Source organism: Triplophysa dalaica, chromosome 2 (genome assembly GCF_015846415.1).
Source record: "Triplophysa dalaica isolate WHDGS20190420 chromosome 2, ASM1584641v1, whole genome shotgun sequence".
Classification (NCBI taxonomy): domain Eukaryota; kingdom Metazoa; phylum Chordata; class Actinopteri; order Cypriniformes; family Nemacheilidae; genus Triplophysa; species Triplophysa dalaica.
In genome coordinates this window covers 17,154,156-17,180,271 of record NC_079543.1, presented here as the reverse complement: position 1 = coordinate 17,180,271, position 26,116 = coordinate 17,154,156, and the positions used below count along the sequence as shown (strand labels likewise).

The 26,116-nt window shown below is 35.3% G+C and overlaps 1 protein-coding gene across 1 annotated transcript; it reads right to left on the bottom strand.

Moving 5' to 3' along the window:
- Positions 1-60: 60 nt before the first annotated feature.
- On the bottom strand, positions 61-1,820 carry cdkn2a/b (cyclin-dependent kinase inhibitor 2A/B (p15, inhibits CDK4)). Its single transcript, XM_056764409.1, has 2 exons — positions 1,479-1,820; positions 61-704 (listed from the first exon to the last, which is right to left on the bottom strand). The coding sequence occupies exons 1-2, from the start codon at positions 1,602-1,604 to the stop codon at positions 453-455; spliced, it is 378 nt and encodes a 125-aa protein (XP_056620387.1). The 5' UTR covers positions 1,605-1,820; the 3' UTR covers positions 61-452.
- Positions 1,821-26,116: the final 24,296 nt, after the last annotated feature.

The window sequence follows — 26,116 nt, the reverse complement described above, 5'->3', positions numbered from 1 at the left end:
CTAACGACTTTTGATATTAAAATAACAAAAGCGATAAAAAAGATGTATTTTCGAAAGTGCTATAAACAGTAGTTTCTGAATGCATTAAACTTGATTTTATGGTAATGTTATTAAAAAAAATAACACATTTAACGACAATATCGTATAATGCCATCTAACAAAGCCGCTCACCGAAATACATTAATAAGCAATTAGCCTGCTGACCAAAGTCACAAAACCGCAATTGATTTGACGGCGTTTTTGACTTTGAATTGCATCGACCAAGAATAAATATTTTGCAGTAAACTCGAATAAAACATACAAACTACAAGATAAGTGTTTAAAAGCCTAAAGAAAACTGCAAAAAAATACGAGGTTCAAAAGATCAAAGTGCAATATAAGTAAACCAAAATCTAATTTTGGATTAGGCCATATAATATGCGGGTAAATATAAGATAAATAAATTGTTGTTTTTAAAAGCGATTGAGAAATTCGAAGACGTCCAAGTTTCCCGTCTGTCCTGCCACATCCACAGGTCGTAAATTGTTGTAGTCTGTTGCCTTTGGATCCGCGCTAAAGCGAATTAAAAGCTTCAGAGTGTCCAAGAATCCAGTTCTGGCAGCGTCGTGTAGAGGTGTGCTGCCCGTTCCAGGATCAGGCACATTTGGATCCGCACCATGTTCAAGCAAAAGGTGCGCCAAAGGTGTGTTCCCCATCATCATCACCTGTATATGATACAAACGTTCGTCATTGTCATCAAACCCTTTGGTGTAAAAACTATTTACGAAGAAACAAATACAGCAATTTCTACTATAAATGACATTTTTTTAGATTAGCCGACTTTTTAATATATTTTCATATATTGGAAACAAAAAATGGCAGGCACTTAACACGTCAAACCTTTTAATAGTTTAAAAAATAATTGATTAAACTTTTTAAGTTGTTTAAAATACATACAATACAAAACTTATAAAAATTGCATTTGAACATATAAATAATTAAAACAATAATATTGAAGTAAATATTTTATTTGAATAACTGCGTCTGATTACAAACGCTTAGCATCATCAAATTAATCTGAGCAGAATACTCTTCATGTCACCTTTTTACCATACAAATTATCTTTTGTATATTTAAGTACACTAAGGCCTAAGCAAAAATAAAATTCGGAAATGAATCCGTTTTTCACACACTAAAACGAATACAGTTAACTGCATGTCTGAAACAAAGGCCCTGTTTTTAAAAGTATTGAAACTTTTCAACTAGTCTTACTTTTGTGTTATGTTATGTGTAAAGTTCAAGTACATAAAATTAAACCGTAAATACAATATTGAATAGCAAGGAATAAGCCACATTTGTTTACCGTCATATAATGTGAAATAAATTACAGTTTCTTTTAGAGACTTTCAGTCTTTTTCGTATGTTTAAATGTATCCCCATTCTCCTAATATTCTAAATTGAACTATAACCTTTCGAAATGTTTATAAATTCAGGCCTACCTGTATAGGTGTTCTTCCAAATCTGTTAAAGCTGTTCACGTTTACCCCTTTAGAAAGTAGAAACTTAACACGGACAGTGTTTCCAGTGGCGGCTGCTATGGTCAGTTCTTCCGCGTCATACATCATTGTCAAATATCGTATCACTGTTAAGCACTGACTGAAGGATTCCACTTTGACAGGTAAAGCAATTTAAGGCAATAATTAAAAGACTTCACAGTGCATTTAAATGTTCACTGTCACCCGACCTGAAATATTCCATTGCACTGAGTGAAAGAGTTGAATCAGCTGCTGTAGAAGGTGTTGTGTTTGATCATTATTAGACGTAGGGAGAAATTTGTTCGGACTTGCCTCTGTTATAAACGTCACAACACATCGCGCTGCTGCAGTATGCTAGTGTGTTCTGCGCATGTGCACTCCCACATTGATTCAGGAAGACTGAGTGTTGTTAGTCGTAAGAGACGGTCTGTTTATGAAATAAAATGAGCAGCCTAATCTGGTTTTCTTTGTCGATGGATGGAATTCCTCTTTAAATGCAATTTAGGGAATTGGTATTTTGTTAGATTGGGATTTTCGTGAAAACTAGTTGCACCCAGACAAGTTAACGTGAAAGTTAGCCTGTATGAGTAAGCTATTATGAATATGGTATAGCGAATAACGACTCAAGACAGCTTTAAAAGTGACATTAAATAAATTAGTGTTAGAAATCGACAGCTCGTGTACAAAAGGAGGATGGGGGTGTATTTGGATTTATCTGGATTTTTGCTATAGGCTAGCTAGGCTATAGGCATACGTGTTTATAATGTATGTCATTAGTTTAGTCAAATTGTCTTTGGGCTATTCCACGGAAAGTCAACTTTTCGATTAAGAAAGTTGTTTCCAAAGGTTTTCACAATACTGATAAACTTATGGCCGGCCTATCAATATTTGGTGATTTTAATACCCTTTTAAAGTTTTTGCAACTGTAAAGGATAGTTTACCATAGTCAGGTAAGTAAATTGACATATCCTTAACGGAATGTCACATTCATAACGGACCATATTCTTCACAAATGGGAACATGAAAATTAATATAGTGTTATAATTGTTTTATGCCATCCCTTGTCCATTTATTCAGTAATATTTCTTCTGGTTTTTGCATTTTAATTCACAGAAATTCTACAAAGAATGTTGACTCGCATGCTGTCCTAATTTTGTCACATACATGTCAAATGACTTTCCCCCTTCTTTAAAATAGAAAACTCTTTTAAAGTCTGATATTTTTCTCATGTATAACTCATCAGGGGTTCATGAACATAAAAAAATGGTTCAATATATTGGTGAAATATACATTTTCTGAGAAAATATATTTCAAGTTTTGACTGAAAATATCACATCCATAACAGTGGAAATTATTTATACCTGTGACTTCAAAATGCATTTATTAGTAGGCCTATTTGAGATGGATGTGTCTATTTTAAAGTAAAATATATCTTAAAACACTTGTACTGAAAATCCTAGAGTATGTTTTTAATTACTTTGAAATAATACTCTTGTTTTCAGTCAACACACAGAACATTTAAAGAACTTTGTTCGACAAAAATAATGGGAACAGTTTCTTCTCTGTTGGGGCGCACAGTTCTAAGAATGGTTGTTATATTTCCACTTGAGTTTAGTTTGGTGCGACACGATACCACTGTTTTTGTCTCAGAATTCCAAGCACGGTTGTCTCATCACAGTTGCTGTTACATCTTATATAGTCTGTAAACCCTCGCATTACCTTGTGCATTTGTATACAGCTGCAGAAAAAAATTAAGAGACCATTCCCAATTTTCATTTCAAATCAGCACTTCAGTTGTGTTGTGGCCATCCCAGTGAAAAAGTCATCCAACAGCAATGTTAAATACTGACAGCATGACAAGACACACAAAAACTGCAATAGAAATGTTATCACATAAAACATAATTAATTAACTTAATAAGCCCTGCAATAGGGCTTCAGTAATATATGTGAAACAGATGTTAACTGAAAAGTCTCATTAATACATTCTCACTGAATTTACAAGCATTTAGAGACATTTGAGAGGTGTTGGGGACTAGCTAGCTACACCTTTCAAAAGCTATATGCTTTTTCTAACAAGTAGTGATGTTGAGTCACCATTGAAGCAGCTTCTTATGGATCACAAACTAAAAGTGTTCATTACTGCCATCTATTGCTGTATTGCAGCTTTTAAGAGACCTCAGATGATTATGTTAAGCAGGGGTTCTTAACCTTTTTGACTCCAAGGCCCCCAGTTGTATTTAACCATATTCAAAGCCCCCCACCCATATCTTGGGTTTTATTTCAATAATCAGTATTTTAATGCTCATTTTGTCAAATTTGTATCAACCTTAAAGCATTTGTCATTAACAATACTTGTAATATTCCACATGAATAAATACTATGGTATACTATTATTTACTAGAGTTAACTGCAGTGTATTTTGGTATATCCCAGTATCTAATAGTAATTTCCTGTCAGGTCATGGGGTGGTGAGTGAGGAAAGAGGACCCAGGTGCAGACAGCAGGTAAGGGGTTTTAACACAAGACTTAATAAATACAAAACAAAAACCCACAAGGGGGTAAAATAACAAAACAGGAGACAGTAATAACAAGACAGGACAAGAAAAAGACTAACTACTTTAAAATAAGACTAGTAAATATTTGAAAAGAACTACAAATGACTAGACTAGACTAGATTGGCACATGAACAGGAACTCACGATAAATTGACACACACAATGAACCAGCACACGACAGAAAACACAGGGGAATAATCAAGGAACCAAATCAAGAGGGGAACAGGTAAGGGGAATGAAATCATTAAAAATCAATAATGAGGAAACGAGAGGCCGGGGACAAAGACGAGACCGGAGAGTATGGAAGGCCATCAGTGCCAAATTGCAACTCTCCACATGAAACAAAGGGCTCTGTCATGACTCTGCCAATAGATCAAGAAAAGCAAGACAAGATGGGGCAAAACCATGACATTACCACCCTTTAATAATGAATACTACAGTATGCGTTAGTGTTACAGTAACAATAGTTAATCGATAAACTGCAGTAAATAAATAAAAACTACAGTAGTAATAATACAGTATTCTGTAGTATTTCAGTAACATGTGGCATTTCAGTAGCATGCGGCACAACTCCTAGTCATGGCCTTGGTAATCTCAAGGTTTTACTACTGCAATACTCTCACTGCTGGTCTTCCTGCATAGGCTATCAAACCACTCCAGGTGGTTCAAAACGCAGTAGCACGCCTCGTCTTCCAGCAGCCCAAAAGGGCTCATGTGACACCCTTTTTATCTCTCTCCACTGGCTACCGGTTGAAGCCTGTATCACATTCAAGTAACTAATGCTTGCCTAACACTCCTACACCACATCAAGAACCCTGCATTCTGCAATGAGTGGCATCTTGTATTGCCTTCTCATAAGGCCAGTAAATGGCTTTCCCGCTCATTTTCCGTCACAACTCCTTTGTGATGGAACATTCTTCCTTACTCGGTCCAGTCAACCACATCTCTCACAACATTAAAAAAACTACTTAAAACCTATATTTTCTTTGAATAATTAACAGACAAATGATAATTTACCAAAGATAAGTAGATTGCATCTCTGAAATCATACAAATGATCACTTTAATTGTAAAATCGTTGGCTTTGTTATGTTTGCTTTCTCACATTTTCTTACAGTCACAGTCATTAGCGCCCGCCTGCAGCGTGTCTTCTTCTACTTGATTGGCTGAACTGCTGTTTAGCCTCTGTTATTTGTTTGGCTGTTATTCAATTAATCCTATTTGATTGGTCAATCTGTTGAATTTGGGCAGAGCCATTGAGATAGAGAGTCTAAATAATGCATTTAAAGAGAAAACACAACTTCCTGAAACTATCAGAAGGCTCCATCCTTAAAAGTTTCATAGCAATGGCACAACAAATTGTTATATATTCTAAAACTGCACCGAGAATGAGACCACTCTGTATTGAAGATATAAAAGTATGCAGCAAACAGTTTACAAACAAGTTTATTAGAAAGGTACTTATTCAGCTTTATTATCCTGGTCAAGTGAGGAGAAATTACATTTTAAAAAAATTTGGTGAAGTAGTAGCAAAGAAAATTAAAGAGTTATTTAGAAAAACACCTACACATGTTGGTTGCAACCGCCATTAAAATGAAAGAAGAAGAACATTTGTTGATCGTTATTTACTGTTTCTTGCAGTTGATGTGTTTTGTAAATATATATATTTAGTTTATAGTGTTTTTTACTCAAAACAATGAAAACTTAATTTGTGGAAATTATTGAACATTTTACTGTGGCTGTGTTGTGTGTTATTTTACAATAAAAACAAAATTCCCAAATTATTTGTGTTCACATTTTTGATTTTTATAAAAATTAATTTAATTTATTAAATTTATTGTTCACTGCTAACTATTATAATGTTTACTTTCTAAATACAAACTTGAAAGCAATGTCTGGATTTAGTAACATTAAAGGTATTTAATAACATGTAAACAATAATTTTGTAGCATTAAGACATTACAAGTAATAATTGACATTAAAACAGCACCGTTTCATAAATTTCTTTCTGGTTGAGGTCAGAATTCGGTAGTCTAAATCCGCTCGGGCTTCGAGTGGAGGTGACGTATTTCCGCTTTTGAGTGGAGCTCCACTCGCCCCATCGGCTGCAGTCAGCCCCTATTAGAAATTCCGGCAACAGAGAAATGAGAAGTGCAGACACGCAATAACAAGTGTAGTTACGCTAAAGATTAAAACGTAGAAGTGCCGGTGTACCAGCCACTAGATGGCAGAGCATCCATAAAGATGGTGATGTATTCTGCAGGTATTCATGTTTTTGGTTTGGTAAAACAGACTGGATATGTAGGCGACTGTATAATGTGCATTAATAACCCTAATTCATGACGCTTAAAATTGTGAAGACTTAAAAAGGTTAAAATTACTAGGACTAATTTATCATATAGTAGTACAGTGTTATCTCATGTAATCATCTTCTAATAATGTTTAATTGATAATGAGAAATTATATAAATTGACATTTTACTTTTGATTAAATATCATAGACACTTAATATAAATTAGAGCATGTGATGATATCCTATACAGACGTCCTATATAGTGACCTTAAGGATTGATTTTATGTACCATCACAACCCTTCATCACTAAACTAAGCATCTAAACTGAGTAAAGAATTGTCGCAAGTTCACAGAACAAAATAAAAATCAAATATTTTATTTGAAATTTCCTATAAATAGTTAATTCAGAAAAATAGAAAATTATTTTGAAGTGGTCACTTAATTTTTTTTGGTTGTATGTTATGGCTAACAACTAATTTCATTTGTATACTCTCTGCTTTTGAGAAATTTGAGTTTGCTGCTTATTAACTGTCTACTGAGAGCCATCAGGATAATCTTTTATATCAGTGGACATTACTCTGCTTAGGATGTACAAGAGGTCTACATGCTTTGCTCTTGTGTATCAGCATCAATCTCATGTAGTGCCCTATGACTTTTGTGAGGCACATGGAAAATGTAGCCTACTGTATAGTGCATAATGTCATAGAATTTGGCAAATTACATTAAATATATATTTTAAAACGTTCAAAGTAGTTTAAAAATAACAGGTCAGTTGTTTACTGTGTTGACACCTAAAAGTGTGATTATACAATGGTAAATGCACTGTTTAGAAGAAAAGCCCTTGTTGAGATTATTAATTCTTTGGCCCCATCTTGTTGCTTAGACAAATGTCAAAAGCATTTAAACAATACTAACCTGTAATTTTATGTAAACATGTAACAAATTGATTTTTTTTAATTGATGTTCAGATTCACAAAAAGTGCCTTTCATCTGTGTCTCAGAAACAAATATTTTTACTTAAAAGATTTAAAAAAAATCTTCTATATTAGGAATTTGTAGCTGTTTAAGCTTATTTAAAAGATGAATTATTTTAATCACATTTAAAATGTATTGTTTAAACTGTGCTTCATAAATACAATGATATTGACATTTTAGGTTGTCTGGCAGCCCCTTATGAAGTACACTCTTAAAAATAAAGGTGCTTCACAATGCCATTTAGAAAAAACTTTTGGTTCCACAAAAGGTTCTTTGTGGTGAAAGTTTATTCAGTTTATTAAGATGAGACAGAGATGGTTCTCTAAAGAACCTTTGACTGAATGGTTCATTGTTGAACCTAAAATGGTTCTTCTAGGCGACGCTGTAAAGAACTTTTTAAGCACCATTATTTTTAAGAGGGTATATTGAGACCTCTAGTGGGCCCCGGCCTCCTAATTGAGAAATACTTTCTATTGACTGTCTAATTTATGTCTGTAAGAAAGGTTACACTGATTGACAACTTGATTTACACATACACACTCTTCACACAGAGATTTGGAGCTACCAGACAATGCTCCAGGCATGTCATTTGAAGCTTGTATATAAGTGAGCGGCCCATTTTTTCAGGGGGCACTAGGGGGAAAAATCGGCGAAAATATTTTTGTGGCTGCTGCTTTGGTTATGCTCCGTTTTGGTGTAATTCGCAAATGTAAATTCAGTATTTTGGGGTTTCATTTGAAACGTATTTTATTGGTTGCATGCAAAAATTAGACTGTTAATAAATATAACTATGGTAAAAGGGTTCTCCATTATAAAATAACCAACCTTTTTGTGTTCATTTTATTTGAGGATAATTCTACAATTAATAAAATTGATTAATTGATGACCATTAGCTGCAAAAAAATACTTGTTTTTATAATCACAACACACCAGTCGCAACCCTGCTGAATAAATGAATTTGAAAATGTGTTGAAACGGATGTAACACATAGTTTCTGCCAATCTCATATTAATCTTGAGTACCCATAGAGAAGTATTGATCACATTTATAAAAGACAGATACAGCTGTACGATTATTTCTGAAAACAGGCGAGGCCTGAGCGCATGGATGGGGGGGACTACAGCACAAGCACACAATACATCATTGCATTATGCCTGCATAACTGTTGATTCACTATAAGTTTGTGTCGATTTCCAACAAAACACAGACATATGACTCAGTTTCACTTACCACGTACGGTCTATGACCAGCATCTTTTAGCGCTGGGACTGCTCCAACTATCAGTTTCAAACAATCTCCAAATCCAGTGTTATATCCACCATTTATATAACATTCCTCATCGAAATGCAGTGAACAAACAAACACAGCTGAACTTTGCGAACGCAGTGCTCTCTCTCTCTCTTGCTCAAGCTGGTTAACTTGACATGTGCTAGATGTGCTCACTTAGCACATGTCAAGTGATGAGCACAAGCACATCTACACTCGTAGATGTGCTTTTCCAGGAGAATTGTCCAATAAGGGACTAAGAAAAGATGTTACGAAATGGAATTTCATGTGTGAAAAAAACTTTCCGAAATGTGTACGAACGCTGGGGGAATGTATCAAGCACAGAAATATTACATCATACGTCCAACTCGTTTTTTGACTAGTTGACCATGTTAAGCATGAGAAGCCAGCACGTTTAACATTTTAAAGAAGTCAGAATGCATGAAACACTTTTGCACAACCCCTTTAAGACTTTATGGTCAGAATATTTGTAAGTCTAAACACACAGCAAATCTGCATGTGAAGATTGAACATTGTTGAGGATATTCCATTTACCAGCGATGAATCCTAGTGGGGATTAGATTAGAAAATGGTAAAAGGACAAAGATTAAGGATTTATAGGCTTTGGGAATTGTAGAAACTTTGTAGAAACACTCTCATGCAAAGTTTTTCTTTATTCTTTGGTTCTCTCACAAAGGTTTAAGAAAAACTTGTGCCCACTGAAACTCAAAATTATAAAGATGCAATTCTTTAAAAAAATCATTACAATGGATGTAAAGCTTCATTCATGTTTATATATTTATCCTTGTGGGTATTTTAATCCATATAAAGAAGTTGTTGTTTAATGCCAGTTTATGTTTATTCTTGGTATGTGTACATATGGCTGTGGCAGTAATTTTTCTGGTAGTACAGGTTAAAGCGAAAGCAATGAGAGGTGGGGGTTGGAAATTTGTGTGGCTCTTGTGGAAGTGTCAGCTGCTGCGTTCATTGACAGTGTCATGCACCCGCCGCCCTGGGAGCGCCAGCAGGCTCAAAAGACAGACAGCATGAATTAATCCCAGGAGAGTGTGCGTGACAGTTTGACAGTGCTGTGAATTGAAAAGGAGCTAGGCGCCACGAATCGAGAGGCAACAGCATTTGTCAAATCATAATTAAATGATGAATCACTGTTGTGTTCTTAAAGGCCCCAAACCCCTCTCAGAGATACGTGATGCAATAAAAATACAGAGCACAGGGTTCATCACAACAGATAAGGGTTTTATGTGGGAAAAAACAATTATTTTAAATTTCTTGTTCCCCAAGGTACATACATTAAATATTAGAAAATATTACTATAAACCATAATCCTGTTAGATATCCATAGTTTCAAAGTGGTTCCAACAGGGGAATGCAGCTTGACCCAGTCATAAAACAAATTATGAACAGAGACTTTGGAAGTTTATACTGAAAGTAAACTTTTTAGATTTATTATATCATAACAGGTTGTGACTAGTTTAACGACTAGGTGGCTTAATTTAAAATACCCAAGTGGATTCCAATAAGGGATAAGATTGAATGAAAATTCTGTACACACTGTCAACTTGTTCCAAACCTCTATTTGTTCTGCCAAACACAAAGGAAGATATTTGGAAGAATGACAGTAACCAAACAGATCTCACCCCCATTGACTCCCATGGTATTTTGGTTGAACTATCCATTTAAGGTTCATTATAATCTCACTGTGTTCCAGCTGATGAATCCTTCCTGTATGAAAAGTGAATCCTCTGCTAAATGTGCTCTGGTGTAGGCTTACATTGTAATCCATGATAGCATTGCCTGGATTTTTTAGTTTGAGAGGATTATTGTTTAAATTTGATCAGGTTTGTCCTCTTGTTTTAAATATGAATATATACATTTTCACTCTAAATATAAAATATAAATTTGGTGTTTGTTGCCATAAATTTAAGCACGACAAGCTGCACACGGATGATAATTCTATTATGAATTATGATCTGTGTGTAGTTTGTCAGTTTTGACTGTAAACTAAATAGATCTATAAACCCCAAAACTTGAAACAGTAAAAGACAAGTATAAAAAGTATGTTTTCAAGATATTTTGGTAAATGTTTAATTGACAATGATCAATGATCAGTGATCAGTGATGTCTAACAAAGACCTCTGATATTTTCTGAGGTTTTCAACACGCAAATAATGATTTATTACAAATCATGATTTATTACCATGACTAAAGTAAAGTATGTGGAAATCTCATAAATAACAGTTTTGCCTTTTCTTGTGTAAAATAAAGTAGTAGTTTTATAATAAATACCACAGTGTGAAACACTCCAGAATTTTTTGAAAGGGTTTTTTTTATTTTTATTTTCTTAGATAAAAGGTTTAATTATCAAAAAGAGCAATGTACAAATTTAATGGATGGAATGGGATTATTTAGCTGCAGAAAGAGTCACATTTTTAAGCAATGTTACATATTTATTTAGCCTATTATGGAAAAATCTGGTGGTAACAGAGTTAAATACAGAAATGGGTTGGGCTAAATATTACATGTTTGTATATGAATTCAAATATATTTTAATTGTAGTACAATTCAGTAGACTCTTCTTTTGTTTTACATGGTCAAGTGCTCTTATGTGTGATGGGCAAAGATCCTCTTTTTTTAGTCCATGTGTTCTAACCATCCCAAATCTTTATGATCCCTTTAAGATCAAGTATTATTCAATCTGCAACATTAGTCATCCCTTGCCATCCTTGAGTTTAGCATTGGTTGGAGAAATTAAATCACCAACCACTAAACCACCAATGATGCATGCAATAGGTCAAGTCTAAAAGATTATCATTTTTGCAGAAGCTACTGAATGCAGATTTGCAATAGGCTACATGTATAGGAGAACCTCTATGCGAGTGAGGGAAAATAAGATCGACAGATACAGATAGAGCGAGCGCAGACGTGCTGTCATTTTCTATGTGAGGAAATGGCCGATGTGCGTGCGTCTGGATGTAGGGGGTGGGGGTAATGTTAAGTGCTCTCAGTGTGCAGTCAAGCCCTCCTCCACAGATTGCTGTCTTGCTCCCAACACTCGTTGTGGCTTAGAAGTAATTACTCTTTCACCTGGACAAGCTCATCAGTGCAGGCGAAACCCACCAGCCTCAGAAAAAAGATAAATACACAAATTTACATGTAAAAATGGCGTATTATAATGATAATGGTAAAATAGAATTATCGAAATAGTATTTTTTATATTTTATTTGTTTCATCCATTTGATGGAGCTATGAGTTAATGTCTAGTATCTTACTTGCATATCTTTGGTGCATTTCTATTGCTCACCTTTCAATGCCGAAGACAAACAAAAAGAAACAAACATGTTATGTGTGTTGACACACACACACACACACACACACAAGCAGCCCTGTCAGGGGCGGTGTGGTTAATCTTTATGCACTCTGTGACCTCCTCACTGCCAACCCTGCTAAATATATTATTCCCGTGGGGCTTTCAGTGCTGCTTGGTGTCAGAAATCAATATGTATGAGCCGTGTAGATGGGAATTTCTAATAGATCTCCACGGCCCTGCGCTACTCTTCAATATCTGCCTCGGACTATTAGTGCCGGCTCAGTGGCAGTGAAATAACCGAGATAATCTGTTAAGGTTCCGCTCTTAAGGTGGAACTGCTTTAACAGGTCTTACAGTGTTTTTCTGCACTGTAAATAACCAGACAGTAGGTTTTTGAAAGACGTCAATCTTTTTTTCGGGGGGGTTTCAATTTAAGGTGATGTTTTTCTGTTCATTATACAAATGTCTTTAAATGAAGTGTTATATTATAAGCTTTATGTTTATAAGCCTTATGTTGTTATACATACAATCTTTATGTATATACAGTCATGTTTAGTATATTCACCTGTGTGTTAGATTTTATAATTTATTTCAGAATTTATTTTTTTGTGATTTAATCCCCCAATGCTATTGCATGGATGTAAGCTGGTATTGATGTATGTATATGTCTCTATACATGTGTGCCTTATGTCTATGTATTGGTTCTGTGTGGTGTTGTAAGTGTGGCAATGGTTCCTAGTGTTAATTGATGAAATTGCTAATGTGATGGTTTGCATCAGCACTTAACTGCAGTGCACGGCTTATCCGCTGGAAAAAAGACATCTAGCTTCAGCAGTCAGGAGGCTGAATGGGGGAGGGGAAGATTTGAATTGGAGGGAAAGAGGGAGATGGAAGAGAGGGGAAGACTGGCTCAGACAGCGTGAGGTCTCAAGGGAGAGAGAGCGGCTGAAATGATTTCATGGTCATGGGCTTTTTCTCCCTTTCTCTGCATCTCACATGCAGGGCCTACAAATATAATCTACAGCTATATCTGCTGTCTTTCAAACAGAGGTGATCTCCTATATACTGTGAGCTACCAAACACTGCACATAGATAAACTGTATAAGAAAAATAAATAAATATTGAATTAGATTTATTTGTGTTTCTAGTACTTTTGCCTATGATTGATATGAAATCCGATTGCATTGGCTATGTATTGTTAATTTTTAAAACAAACAAATCTAAAAATCGATTAATCGTCTTCACTTTTCTTTTTACAATGGGTGTATGTAACAACATGGAGCGTATCGTTCATTTATTGCTTAATTAACATAGTGGATGCGGTGTGTCATCGAATTTAACATCACCTTCACATAAAATCACCTTCACACAAGGTTCATATGATGGCAGCCTCTCTTTACTCCTACTTCTGTTTGTTTTACTGGTCCAGTGTGTAATTGTTTGAAGGATTTATTGACAAAAATGCTATATAATTAACATAACTATTTCTTGGTCTAAAAAGAGCTTACACGATGAAGAGTTATGATTTTATTACCTTTGAACAAGCAATTTCTATATACATTCGCCTACATACACAGCAGGTCCCCTTGCATTAGTTGCATATAATTCGGCATGTTGCCGTAGGGTTTCGAACGGGAGGGGGAGGGGTGAAGTGAGCGATTGGTTGCAATTCGCAAACTTGCCGCTAGATTTCACTGACTGGACCTTTAAATGTAAAATAACCTGCTGTTTCAATATACCCAATTGTGTTTAAAGTTTAATATACTGGTTTGTGTCTCTTCATTTCATTTTTTTATTCACATTTCATATTTATTGATCTTTTTAAGAAATATCTATAGGATTTGAATTAAATCTATAATCAATAACTCGAATCGAGAGCTTGTGAATCGGAATCGAATCGGAACATAAAAGATACCCAGCCCTAGAATAAAGGCCACTAGGCCTATATTGCAAGCGCTCTCTATAATCTCATCTGGAATCTAGATAATTTCTTATAAGCATTTACTGAATGCCAGATTTGTTTTTTAAATTTTAATAAACTGATAAAAAAAATCAATATGTGGACTGTTTTAAACCCAGTTTATAAACACCACAACATCACCACCAGTTTTATCAGCAAATTAATAGAAATAAAATAGAGTATAAAAACTGTAATTTTATAGAATTTTCACATATTCTTGAATTGCGGTAATGCAAATATAAAGTTAGGTGTAAAATAACATATGTTATTCACTGACTTCAGCATGCCAAAAAGTTTTCGTGTTTTTTTACAGTGTACATAACTGCTGTCCTACAAAATAACACATCTTAAAGTATTCAAACCTCAGATGTTAAATAAGATTGTATTATTAAACCCCACAATCATGTTTCAAATATCAGTATGCTAAATGTATTTATATCATAATTTGTTGGGTTCTTTCAGTTGAGAAGTGGCTGTCCTGAACCCTAATCCCTAAATATCAACTCTCAATAATTTTTGCATTTTATTCCAAAGTGTCCCATATCGTATACTTTAATATACAGGCGCTGGTCATATAATTAGAATATCATCAAAACGTGGATTTATTTCACGAATTCCAATCAAAAAGTGAAACTTGTATAATGTATTCATTCATTCCACACAAATTGATATATTTCAAGTGTTTATTTCTTTTAATTTTGATGATTATAACTGACAACTAATGAAAACCCCAAATTCAGTATCTCAGAAAATTTGAATATTGTTAAAAGGTTCAATATTGAAGACACCTGGTGTCACACTCTAATCAGCTAATTAACTCAAAACACCTGCAAAGGCCTTTAAAAGGTCTCTCAGTCTAGTTCTTTAGGCTACACAATCATGGGGAAGACTGTTGACTTGACAGTTGTCCAAAAGATGACCATTGACACAAAAAGGTCATTCCAAAAGGGGCTGGCTGTTCACAGAGCTCTGTGTCCAAGCACATCAATAGAGAGGCGAAGGGAAGGAAAAGATGTGCTGGAAAAAAGTGTACAAGCAATAGGGATAACCACACCCTGGAGAGGATTGTGAAACAAAATCCATTCAAAAATGTGGGGGAGATTCACAAAGAGTGGATTGCAGCTGGAGTCAGTGCTTCAAGAACCACTACGCACAGACGTATGCAAGACATGGGTTTCAGCTGTCGCATTCCTTGTGTCAAGCCACTCTTGAACAACAGACAGCGTCAGAACATCTCACCTGGGCTAAAGACAAAAAGCACTGGACCGCTGCTGAGTGGTCCAAAGTTATGTTTTCTGATGAAAGTAAATTTTGCATTTCCTTTGGAAATCAGGGTCCCAGAGTCTGGAGGAAGAGAGGAGAGACACAGAATCCACGTTGCTTGAGGTCCAGTGTAAAGTTTCCACAGTCAGTGATGGTTTGGGGTGCCATGTCATCTGCTCATGTTGGTCCACTGTGTTTTCTGAGGTGCAAGGTCAACACAACCGTATACCAGGAAGTTTTAGAACAGGTAATGCTTCCTGCTGCTGCAGATTTCATTTTCCAACAAGGCTTGGCACCTGCACACAGTGCCAAAGCTTCCCGTACCTGGTTTAAGGACCATGGTATCACGGTTCTTAATTGGCCAGCTAACTCGCCTGATCTTAACCCCATAGAAAATCTATGGGGTATTGTGAAGAGGAAGATGCGATATGCCAGACTCAACAATGCAGAAGAGCTGAAGGCCACTATAAAAGCAACCTGGGCTCTCGTAACACCTGAGCAGTGCCACAGACTGATCGACTCCATGCCACGCCGCATTGCTTCAGTAATTCAAGCAAAAGGAGCCCCAACTACGTATTGAGTGCTGTACATGCTCATACTTTTCATGTTCATATTGGTCTTAAGTAATTTTCTATTTATTTTGAGATACTGAATTAGTTGTCGGTTATAATCATCAAAATTAAAAGAAATAAACACTTGAAATATATCAGTCTGTGTGGAATGAATGTATATATTATACTCGTTTCACTTTTTAAATGGAATTAATGAAATAAATCAACTTTTTGATGATATGTACAGGTCATCTATGTAAACAACTTAGTCTATTGCCCTACAAAACTAAGTTTAATGTGAGTTTTCCAAAATGAGTCTGTAACAGGTCGATATCAAAAGAGCTGTTTAGAGCCTCAATTCCTCAAGCTTTGAAGTAGTGATAAGTAGAGCAGATTACATTTATATTTCCTAAGGGGGCATCAGTATTTTTTGTCCCACCCAAGCTCTTTAGGCCCTTAGAACATTATGTGGTCTCTGCATGTGATTATGAACACCCTAAACCCTTAAATAACACATAGTAACACCAAGCTGCATGATATTTCTTAATCTAGTCATGGATAATGTCACTTATACAGCTGTCCAAGATGACACCACAGCCTGAGTCAATAGCATATTCAAAAATGATGATATGGATCAGCCTGTGTGTATGATACCAGTCCAAACAAAATGAGTGGACAAATTTTTTTTACAAATAATCACCGCATGTTGGAAAGAATAAACAAACCATGATGAGCCATAGCTCAAACACCACAGATGTATAATAAACACTAGGACAAGCCACAACACCACACAATTCCTACACAAACACACTGGAACAGACAGACATTTACACTATCTGCATGAACTACCAACAACACTTGAACATTGGTTGGGATTGAATCTGCCGATATTCATGATGTGCTTGCAGTATAAAACAAAAGAAAACACCCCACACACAAACTAAAAAGGAGAAAACAAAAGATTTGGTGTTAACAGTGTGAAGTGTTACGCAGCAACAATAATAAGTGTCAGTTCAAAGTCCAAAACATATTTTGGAGCCAATTTAACATAAACAATGAAGTTGAATTCCCATGTAAACATAGTGGCACTTTCAACAAGTTTTTTTTATAAAAAATTTAATAATATTTTCTTAAATCACAGTAGGTCCATGTGAGGAGCAGAACAAACTTGAGACATTATTCATTGATAATCTTCATTTTAAGGTACATTTTCTTGCTTGAGAGGTAAAAGCAACACCGAAACATGTACTATGTCACATCGAAATGTAAATTAACAATGAACAAAAATGTAAATGAACAAAAGGTAGGAAATATGATTAATAAACGTAATTTTGAACGTGCTAAGATTTGAAATTTTACAGAAATGTGGCAAAATTGTTCCCATCTTGGAGTCACAGCATAGGCATGTTTCATTGCTTTGATGGCTTTATTATCTCTGTGGAAACGGGAATGACACACTCACAGTCAGGTTAAAGGGACAGGAATAGCTGCCCCATCATTAGTGTAGCAAGCCAAATATATGAAAGATGAACTCAAATCTTTCAACCTTTGGGAATACAGAAGCTTTAATGCTGACTGATGGAGTAATGTTTCTAAAATACATGTACTTGTCATTCAAGAGGGGAATGAAATTGTAACTTATTTCGGACATTCTTGATAATATCCTACATTTTGTAAAGGACCTTTCTTGTTGTCATGCTTCTTCCTAAAAAAAAAACACAAATTGTGATAATGCAACAAAGGTTAAATATTTGTTTAGATCATGCACATTTAGAGCATACATTTGGGAAAGGTTGTGTAATTGGTCAGCCTTTCCTGTGACAGTTTTAAGCCTCATGTCCTTATTTTATCCTTTGAGGTGTGATTGGCTTCTGAGCCCAAGTGTTCTAATGGTGGTGAATGAGGTGTGATGTATGCAAGGCCAGGTCCAGTTTAATTGAAGATTATCTGCTTATTTACTCAAGCACAGTCAAAGCTAAATAGCTCAGGGTTGAAAAAAAAACAGACATTGTCAAACTGTGGGGTTCAGTGCTTCACTCAATTAAAGAGTTTTCCCTGGAAGCAATTCCAATTATTTCACAGCTAAGCATGAACTGAATAGAACATTTCTGCTTTTGCTGTCTTCCACCCATAATTGGTGATCACTTAGGTTAACCCTGTGGTAATTGAATTATTAAAAAAAAACTTTCACATTAAGAAAAACATCCCAATGATGTTTTAAACTTTAAACATTAGTTACGTATCAATGAGTGTTATTGTACCAGGAAAAATATATCCTGATGGCTGGGTCTTTCTGGAGTCGCGAACGATGTGTCTTGTTTTACATTTGTTTCTGGATTTTTTGTGAGCTTGGTCCATACAGTACTGACAATGCTTATCAACAAATGGCATCCCATGAATGCACACAATATAATTTAGAATTTCATGTTCTGGTAATTGTGATATAAAACCTACAGGTGTAAGGCCTAGCTTAGTAAAAAAATTGTTAGCAAATTATATGTTGCTTGCAAAAAGTCAATAGCTGTCAATGGAGTAGACACAACATGTAGCAGCAAGGATAACTGGGTGTTTTGTTTGTCAATAATCTTTTCAATTTTATTTTTTCTCAATAAAATTTTCTGTTTAATTTGTTACTTCAAAAGTACAAGTATTAATCTGTTATATCAAAAGTATTAAAACTATTCTTGGAAATAATATTATTATAGAGTTTATGTAACATTTCCCCGTGAGGAAGCAAACTTTTCCTACAGTTTCGCAACATTATGCGAGTCCACAGCAACACATCAACACCTACTTTAAATTCAACTAAATTCAGCCCGCCCACTGATGCTGAATGCTGTAACGAATCACACCAATCTGGCTGCTGATGCTTAGTACTGCCTACCATGGGGCCAAGTCATTAATGTCTTAAATGGTATGCTCACGTCATCTCCCTTAGATTTCTTTAAAGACGAATAATCAACAGAAGTGCGGGGTCCTGGCAACAACAAAGTGTGGCAAGGTACGCAGCCTCTTGTACTCCACATAGGAACCAGGCTTACATACAGTAAATAACCAAGATGTTCTTCTTCATTGATTCACTTCAATACCAGTAACTGATACATCCACATACAATAATAATGTATTGTTCACATTTAACCGATACAAACAAATTAGAACACTAGAATGTACATTTTCAAACTAAACAATAAAAACTGGTTTGTTGAATAATGAAAAGTTACAAAAAGTTACAGTTTTAAATGATATCTTCTTATATTTTTGTATACTTTCTGTATTTTGAAAACACACATAACTTAACATCGTAAATATTATTTAAATTATAGTAAAGCTCTATAAAGGAAATACGATTTGCTGTTACTTGTGTGTGTGTATATTCCACTACTGACAATTGTTAAAGTTGTTAAAATTGTTAAGTTTTCCTACTCAGCACTCCAGGACATCCTTCTATGACATAATAATATCAATTTTGGCTGCTGAGAACAGTATGAGGGCACCCTCTGTCTTGTGAAAGAACCAGAAATGTTCCTCAAAGAGCTAAATTTATCCCACCAAAAATTGAAAGCTGCAACCTTTAACTCCCTTATAATAAAACACAGGGTTTACAATCATAAACAAGGTTTTTATAGTTTACTAAAACTTATCTTTTTTTATTGATGTCAAATTAAATACAGGTCTAAATGTTATTTTAAAAACGTAAATTAAACAACACTCTGACATAAAGTGTCACTATTACACCACCACCAGTGTGTCCTTGAGCAAGACACTTTACTCCATGTTGCTCCAGGGGGATTGTCCCTGTAATAAGTGCACTGTAAGTCTAAAATGACCAAATGACTAAATGTAAATGTAAATGTACACCGATACAGCAATATTGAAAGCAAATAAATAATACATGACAAAACACATAACACAGTTGCTAAAATTGACTACAAAAGACTTAAATTTCTCTGGGTTATAATAATTATTTATAAATTGTGCTATCTGGAACTGGGAAAGTTTTACTGATGAATGTCACTTTGACATTGTTTAATTTCAACTGTAAACAAAAGTACATAAAATGGCCTGCGATTTTCCTTTTTCAAACAGAGGCGAAAGTTACAGAATGCAGCCTTAAATTAAATAAATCACAGTACTGTACAAATAAACAAAATATTTACTGCATACATGCATTCATAATCTGATTATTAACGATTAATAATGAAAATCATCATCATCATCAAGATTCTTGATTCCTAATACATCCGTTTTAATTTAACTATCCATTTTTTCAGTAAAATAAAAAATTCAAGCAACAACACTTACACAACTAACTGAAACATGACAGAAACATGACACAATGTATAAACATAATGAGTGCAATATCACTAATATCATTCTTTCACATATGAAAATACTACACATTATTGTAAAATGTAATTTCCAAAACCAAATGTAATTGTTAAAGGCCAGGCTGGAGGAGGCCTGATGTTGTAATGCCAGGCTAGAAGGACCAAGAGCATGTAGGGATTCTAAAGCTTCCATCAATTATTGTGTGAAAATATTCAAGAGTCAATATCTTTATTGTCATCTTCAGTATGAAGAAGGTAAACCAGAAGAACAAATATAAAAATAAAAATAATTTGCGCACATGCATCCTGAGGAGCTTGGGCTAACTGTAGTGGCGTATGATAAAAACTTCAACGTGCATTTATATTTTGATTTAAATTTGATTTATTACTCTTCGCCCTTATTAATATTATTACAACAGGTTTACATTTTAATCAACATAGTTTAAATGATTGCTCTCCGACAGAGTTACTATGGGTTAGGGAAACAGTTGTAACTGCATCATTTATTTTCCCAATTGTGTACAATGGTGGTTAAGCAGCTTGTAACGTCCTTGTATGAGAAACGTACCCCAGAAAAGGAATGAGGCATGTGGATTTGAGGGAGGCACGCTTATGAGTACAAAGCACTGCGAAGGTCAGTATACCACCATCCCCCACTTCTCAATTCCTCAATACTTTCCTGCGTCTCTCTCTCTATCTCTGTGCGTATTTCCCCCTGCCATATAATGCATAGACATTTTGACAAACAGTTTTATCGGTAATGTCATATTTCTTCCCTCTTTTAATCAAACAGTTGGGTGGCAGGCTGACTGAGAAGTAGATTAATACAAGCATTGATTAGATTGGATGGAAGTATCCTCACACGCATACTCATGCTCTCTGCATTTAAAATCTTTATACTGTTTAGAATTATACAGTTTTGTTCAGTCTTTCAATTCCTCATTTTTGTTGAGAGTTTATGGGATGACTCTTTCTTCCTCCCAGGTCTTCTCTAATCACCATGTTCCGTCAGTCAAGACAACAGAAAGCTTCTGCTTTTGTGACACAACGAAGCCTGCTCAGCAATGAGAAGTGCCCATTGTTCCGGGGGGACCTTGCACACAGAAATACTGTGTACACCGGGAAAATGTAAAGATGAGAAATGGTCAGGAAATGTTAGCTGCTAATGTGAATGAGAATAAGTCAACAAGGATTAGATACTCATTCGTAAAGTGTACTTAAAGTGATATAGAGGAGACGAGAGTTTAAAGATGCTGAGTTTTCCTTTTTGGATGGGGTTACAGACCCTTTAATTTGTGTCTGGTTCCCTGGTCATTTTCAATGCCAGTTTAGTTTCTTAATTGAACGTGAAGAACAGTGAGAGATGTTTAGAATGTGTATGAATGAGAAAAAGGATGAGATGGATAAAGAGAGAAAAAGACCACCCCCATTAGAGAGTGAGCACCTGTGTCATTGTTATGCTTGTTGCCAAGTAACAACATTCTTCACCGCCCACCACAGAAAGAGTGGAAGCCATGCATGAAGACAGGAACAAAGAATCTCATATTTCATGGACATTTTAAGAGTTTGTTTATGTAGGGAATGTGGGTGCATGGTGTCTGCGTCTCTATTTTAAAGGGATACTCCACCCAAAAATAAAAACATCCTGTCATGATTTTTTCACCCACAAGCAGGCTGGATTATCCAATGGGTATTATGGGCACAGGCCCAGGGGCCCATGTGTGCTAGGGGCCCAGGCAAGAGGATGAAAATGTCACATAACAGCGTTTACACCATATTCATCCTGCCGGGCGCTTCTCTGGCCTGCGCACATGGAGGTGCGCACACAAAACAGTGTTTCTAAATAAGTAAGTCCGTCTTTTGATTTAGTCACTTTCACAAGACTTCCAGTGGCTTTTGTTTAGAAGAAGCACATCTAATCTAGCGACTTCTTGGATAAACCCTAGCTTTCATTCAGTGGGAAAATGCTGCCAGTGCTGCCCCGCGAGCGCAAAGTCTCTCTTTCCCAGCGCAGGGATCACCTTGTCTGGGCGTCACTATGTGCAGTGAGCGGCAGGAAGAAGCAGCACCGTACGACAGGTGACTCGTGAATAAAATGAGTACAAAACAGCGTTTCCAACAACCCGTCACTGTTATCGACTGCTTAGATATAAAATATGAACAAAGTTTGTCGGTAAATATGCAAATGGTTACATTGAGGCTTGTAAAAAAAGAAAGAAAATATAGTTGAAATCAACGCTTTTAATTCTTATTTGTTAAATGATGTCGCGTCATGAACTGAAACAGAAACTGAAAACAGAAATATAATGAGTTGATATACACTCCCGGGTGTCTTAAATCTAAAAAGTTTTTTTTTACACTTTTCTTGCCAATTATGATTCATTTTATATTGATATAATGTTGATCAATAACCTTACTTTACCAATATTTAGTCTTTCATTATTAGATAATCCACAGTGCTGCTTCTACATACATTGCAAAATGTTTACATACACACAAATATGGTGATATCGTAACATATAGGCTAAAGAAGTATACTTAAATTCTTGTTAATGCCGTTTACTGTAACACATTAATCCCTAAGAACGTGATTCGCAAGTTGCTTGTTACATTTTGGTATTACCAGGCTATGTTTGTGTGTGAATAATGGAAGAATCTGATGGAACTGAATTGGTAGTGGTGTGGTAGTCTGTGCTGCTTGCATGTGCCAGTGAGTTACAGTATGCAGGGAAATGTCTTGATATTGTTGTTGCTTTTCCAGGAAAGCTTTGTTTCAATAATGTGGTGTAAATCCTGTATGATGGAGGATGTGTAGAGGTGTTGATATTGTCCTTCAGGTTGTGAGCATAGTTTAAAACTTGTCAATGTAATCCTGTATAAGATGATGTGTTTCACACATTGTACCCTAATAACTCATTTAAAACTTTATTGTGCACACACCTGTGTGTATGGGGGCTCCATAAGCACAGGGGCCTCTGAATTCTTAATCCGGGCCTGCCCACAAGTTGTTCCAAAACTGTATACATATCTTTGTTCAGTTGAACACAAAGAAAGATATTTTGAAGAATGCTTGCAACCCGTTCGGATGCACCATTGATCACCATAGTAGGAAAATATGGTATTTCGTTTGTTCTGTAAAATAAGATATTTTGAATTTAGGAAAGGAAACCATTCTGGGGGCCCTTTGACAACCATTTAAATTTGTTCTATTATGGTAGTCAATGATGCCCCAAATCTGGCAGTTGCTAGCATTTTTCAAATATCTTTCTTTGTGCTAACTGAACAAAGAAATGCATACAGGTTTGGAAAAACTTGGAGGGGAAGTAGTTCATGACAGAATTTTCTTTAAAGCCCTTTAAAGCCACATGACTGTCACTTAATTAAAATATAAAAGTAGTATAAAAAACATCCATACAGCTATTATAGACACATTGATAACTTTATATAGACTATATATTCACTACACTCACAAAAAAATCTGGGTTATTTTCAGACAACAGTTTGGTCAAAAGGGACAAACCCAAGCGTTGGGTCAAAAATGTACCTGTGCTGGGTCATTATAGCCCAAACTGCTGGGTTGTTTCAACACATGGTTGGGTCAACTGTTCATTGTGCAACCCAAAATTCTAACACAAGAATATTTTTAATACATACATTCCACCTTATATCTGGGTGAAGATGGAAGTGCATGGTGAGAGAGGATATTAAAAGACCAAAGTTAGTTTAAAGCATTCACAAATCACAAGCAGTGGCAAGCTTTAGTGAGAATGGAGAACAGACTCACAACAACTGAAATTGTACATACATGCAATTGTTGCATGGATGCTTCCACATTCACAGATTTACGAGAGAATTGCAAAGTGAAAGGCACAGTTAAGAAATGTCATTTGACATCTCAGCTATACACTTAAAATCTGGAAATAGATTCTGTGATTTGATGAGACCAAAACTGATCTTTTATGACAAACATCATGTTGAGAATAATCCAAACGCTGTGCAGAAGCCTACACTGGTGCTGCTTGGCACAAGCTTGGTGGTGAGAGCAATGTTAACTCTTAACACAGAAATGAGCAAACAAAACGTGATACTGTACAATACATATGCAATACTTACGCTTCTCTGGAAATCAATCAAGACAAACATAAGAAGACTAAAGTGTGGTATAATAAGGATCAAACAGGAATGCAAAAAAACATGACACAGTAAGACAATCAGACCACTGATGCAGATTGAAGGGCTATACAATGATTAAAAACAATCATAAGGAATAATATAGATCAAACTAAAATTAAATAATCAGTGTTGACCATTACAATCTAGAATAATATGAAATAAATGTTAAAAGCCGAAGAAAATAAAAGTGTTTTCATTGGACTTATCTTTTGTAATATGGGGAGAATAACTTTTCACTCAAGTTTATCATTCCAGCTGGACAAGTACAGCTTTCAATGATGTAGCATGTTGCATTACTAAGGTTTTAGTATCAAGGCAACTGTTGGCAATGCAGACATAACATTGCAGTATTTGTCTTCGGTTTCTTTGCTGCTAGCTGTCATTCTTACATTCACAAACTCTGCATTAAATGTACCCATTTACCAAAGACAAAAGCTCTTGAAATGCAAAAGATGGTAACACCAAATACTAGTTTGATTTAGTCAACAAAAGTTAATAATAAAAAAAAACTTGTACTTACTTTAGCCTTACTTTGAACCATTTCCCCACAAGTGGCTAACAGTATTATAGCTTTCAGGTATAGTTTCCAGAAGAGTTCCAAGCATCAACCACAATTCTCCTGGAATCCCCATTATCAAAATGTTTTTTTACTTTTTCATCCTATTCTCTCGTCAGTAACTGTAGTTGGAGTCTCTAGATCAATCTCCTTTTTCTAAGAGAGCTTCCGTTTTTTTTAATCATTTTCATTGAGACTGGATGGGCCGGTGAACTTGTGAATGGATTTTGGCTGTCCTTTGTTTCTTTCTCTCAGTTAAAGTAAAAGCTCAACTTTGCATGACACAATAAAGCAATAAAAGATACATAAACATTTCTATCTTTTTTAGAACCATCTTCAAAGTTTAGAGTATTTCAACAGAAATTAGTTGAAGTATTTCACTTTTTTCATTTCAATATCACTAGTATGTCACTGTTAAAAAAATGTCTAGTAAAGTTTTTTGAAATTTTCTGGTAGCTGGGGCACCAGAAATATTCTGTAAAATAAAGTTTTTCCAGCAAAATTACATTTTTTTTTTATAAACAGTAAAACTTCGTTATATAGCAGTTTTTGACATTATATGTGAAAATTAAAAAAAAAAAACAGTAAAATTTTACAGTGTACTATTCAGTATGTTGTTATTGTGAAAAAAACTTATATAAAGTAAAAATCTACAGATTCTGTAATTAGTATGCCATATTTTTCAAATCAGTCTTACCCTAAATATTTTTCTTAGAGATTTTTCTGATAAACAAATGTTAAATATTTGGTCTTATACTGTCCTTATGAACATGTTAAGCCTCTCTGACCGTCCTCACTATTTTTAATCCTGCTCTTAGCTCTACCTGCTTGTGAGCACCAAGAGTGGCACAGCTCAGGCTGTCACGCTGGATCAGAGCTCTACTGATCACTTCCACTTTGTCACCTCCATCAGGAAATGATTCTGACACACACTCACACCCTGGTCTCCCAACATCAATATGTGTGCCGCCAAAAAACGAAGACAGGATAAAAATATTAAAATGAATGGCACGCTCCAGGTTTGCACTCCATCTCACTCTTTCTTTTGCTGCCTTGTTTTCTCACTTTACGCTTCTGTCACCTTTAAATTTCCTGAGAATAAAGTTTTGCATTTGCAATTTACCCTAAAAATTCATGTAAACAGAATCTGGACAGATGGTTTACGTTTATAGTAATATTATAATTTTACTCATTGTGACTACTAATTTCAGACAAATGACCAAACAGGTTAATCTGAATAAAATGGTATAAAAAAGCAATCATGCAAGTCATCACTTTATCACAGTAACAAAAAGAGATAAATCTTCCCTGAAGCTTTAGGAGTTGAAGAAGAGTATGTTTCTGCCAAGGAATT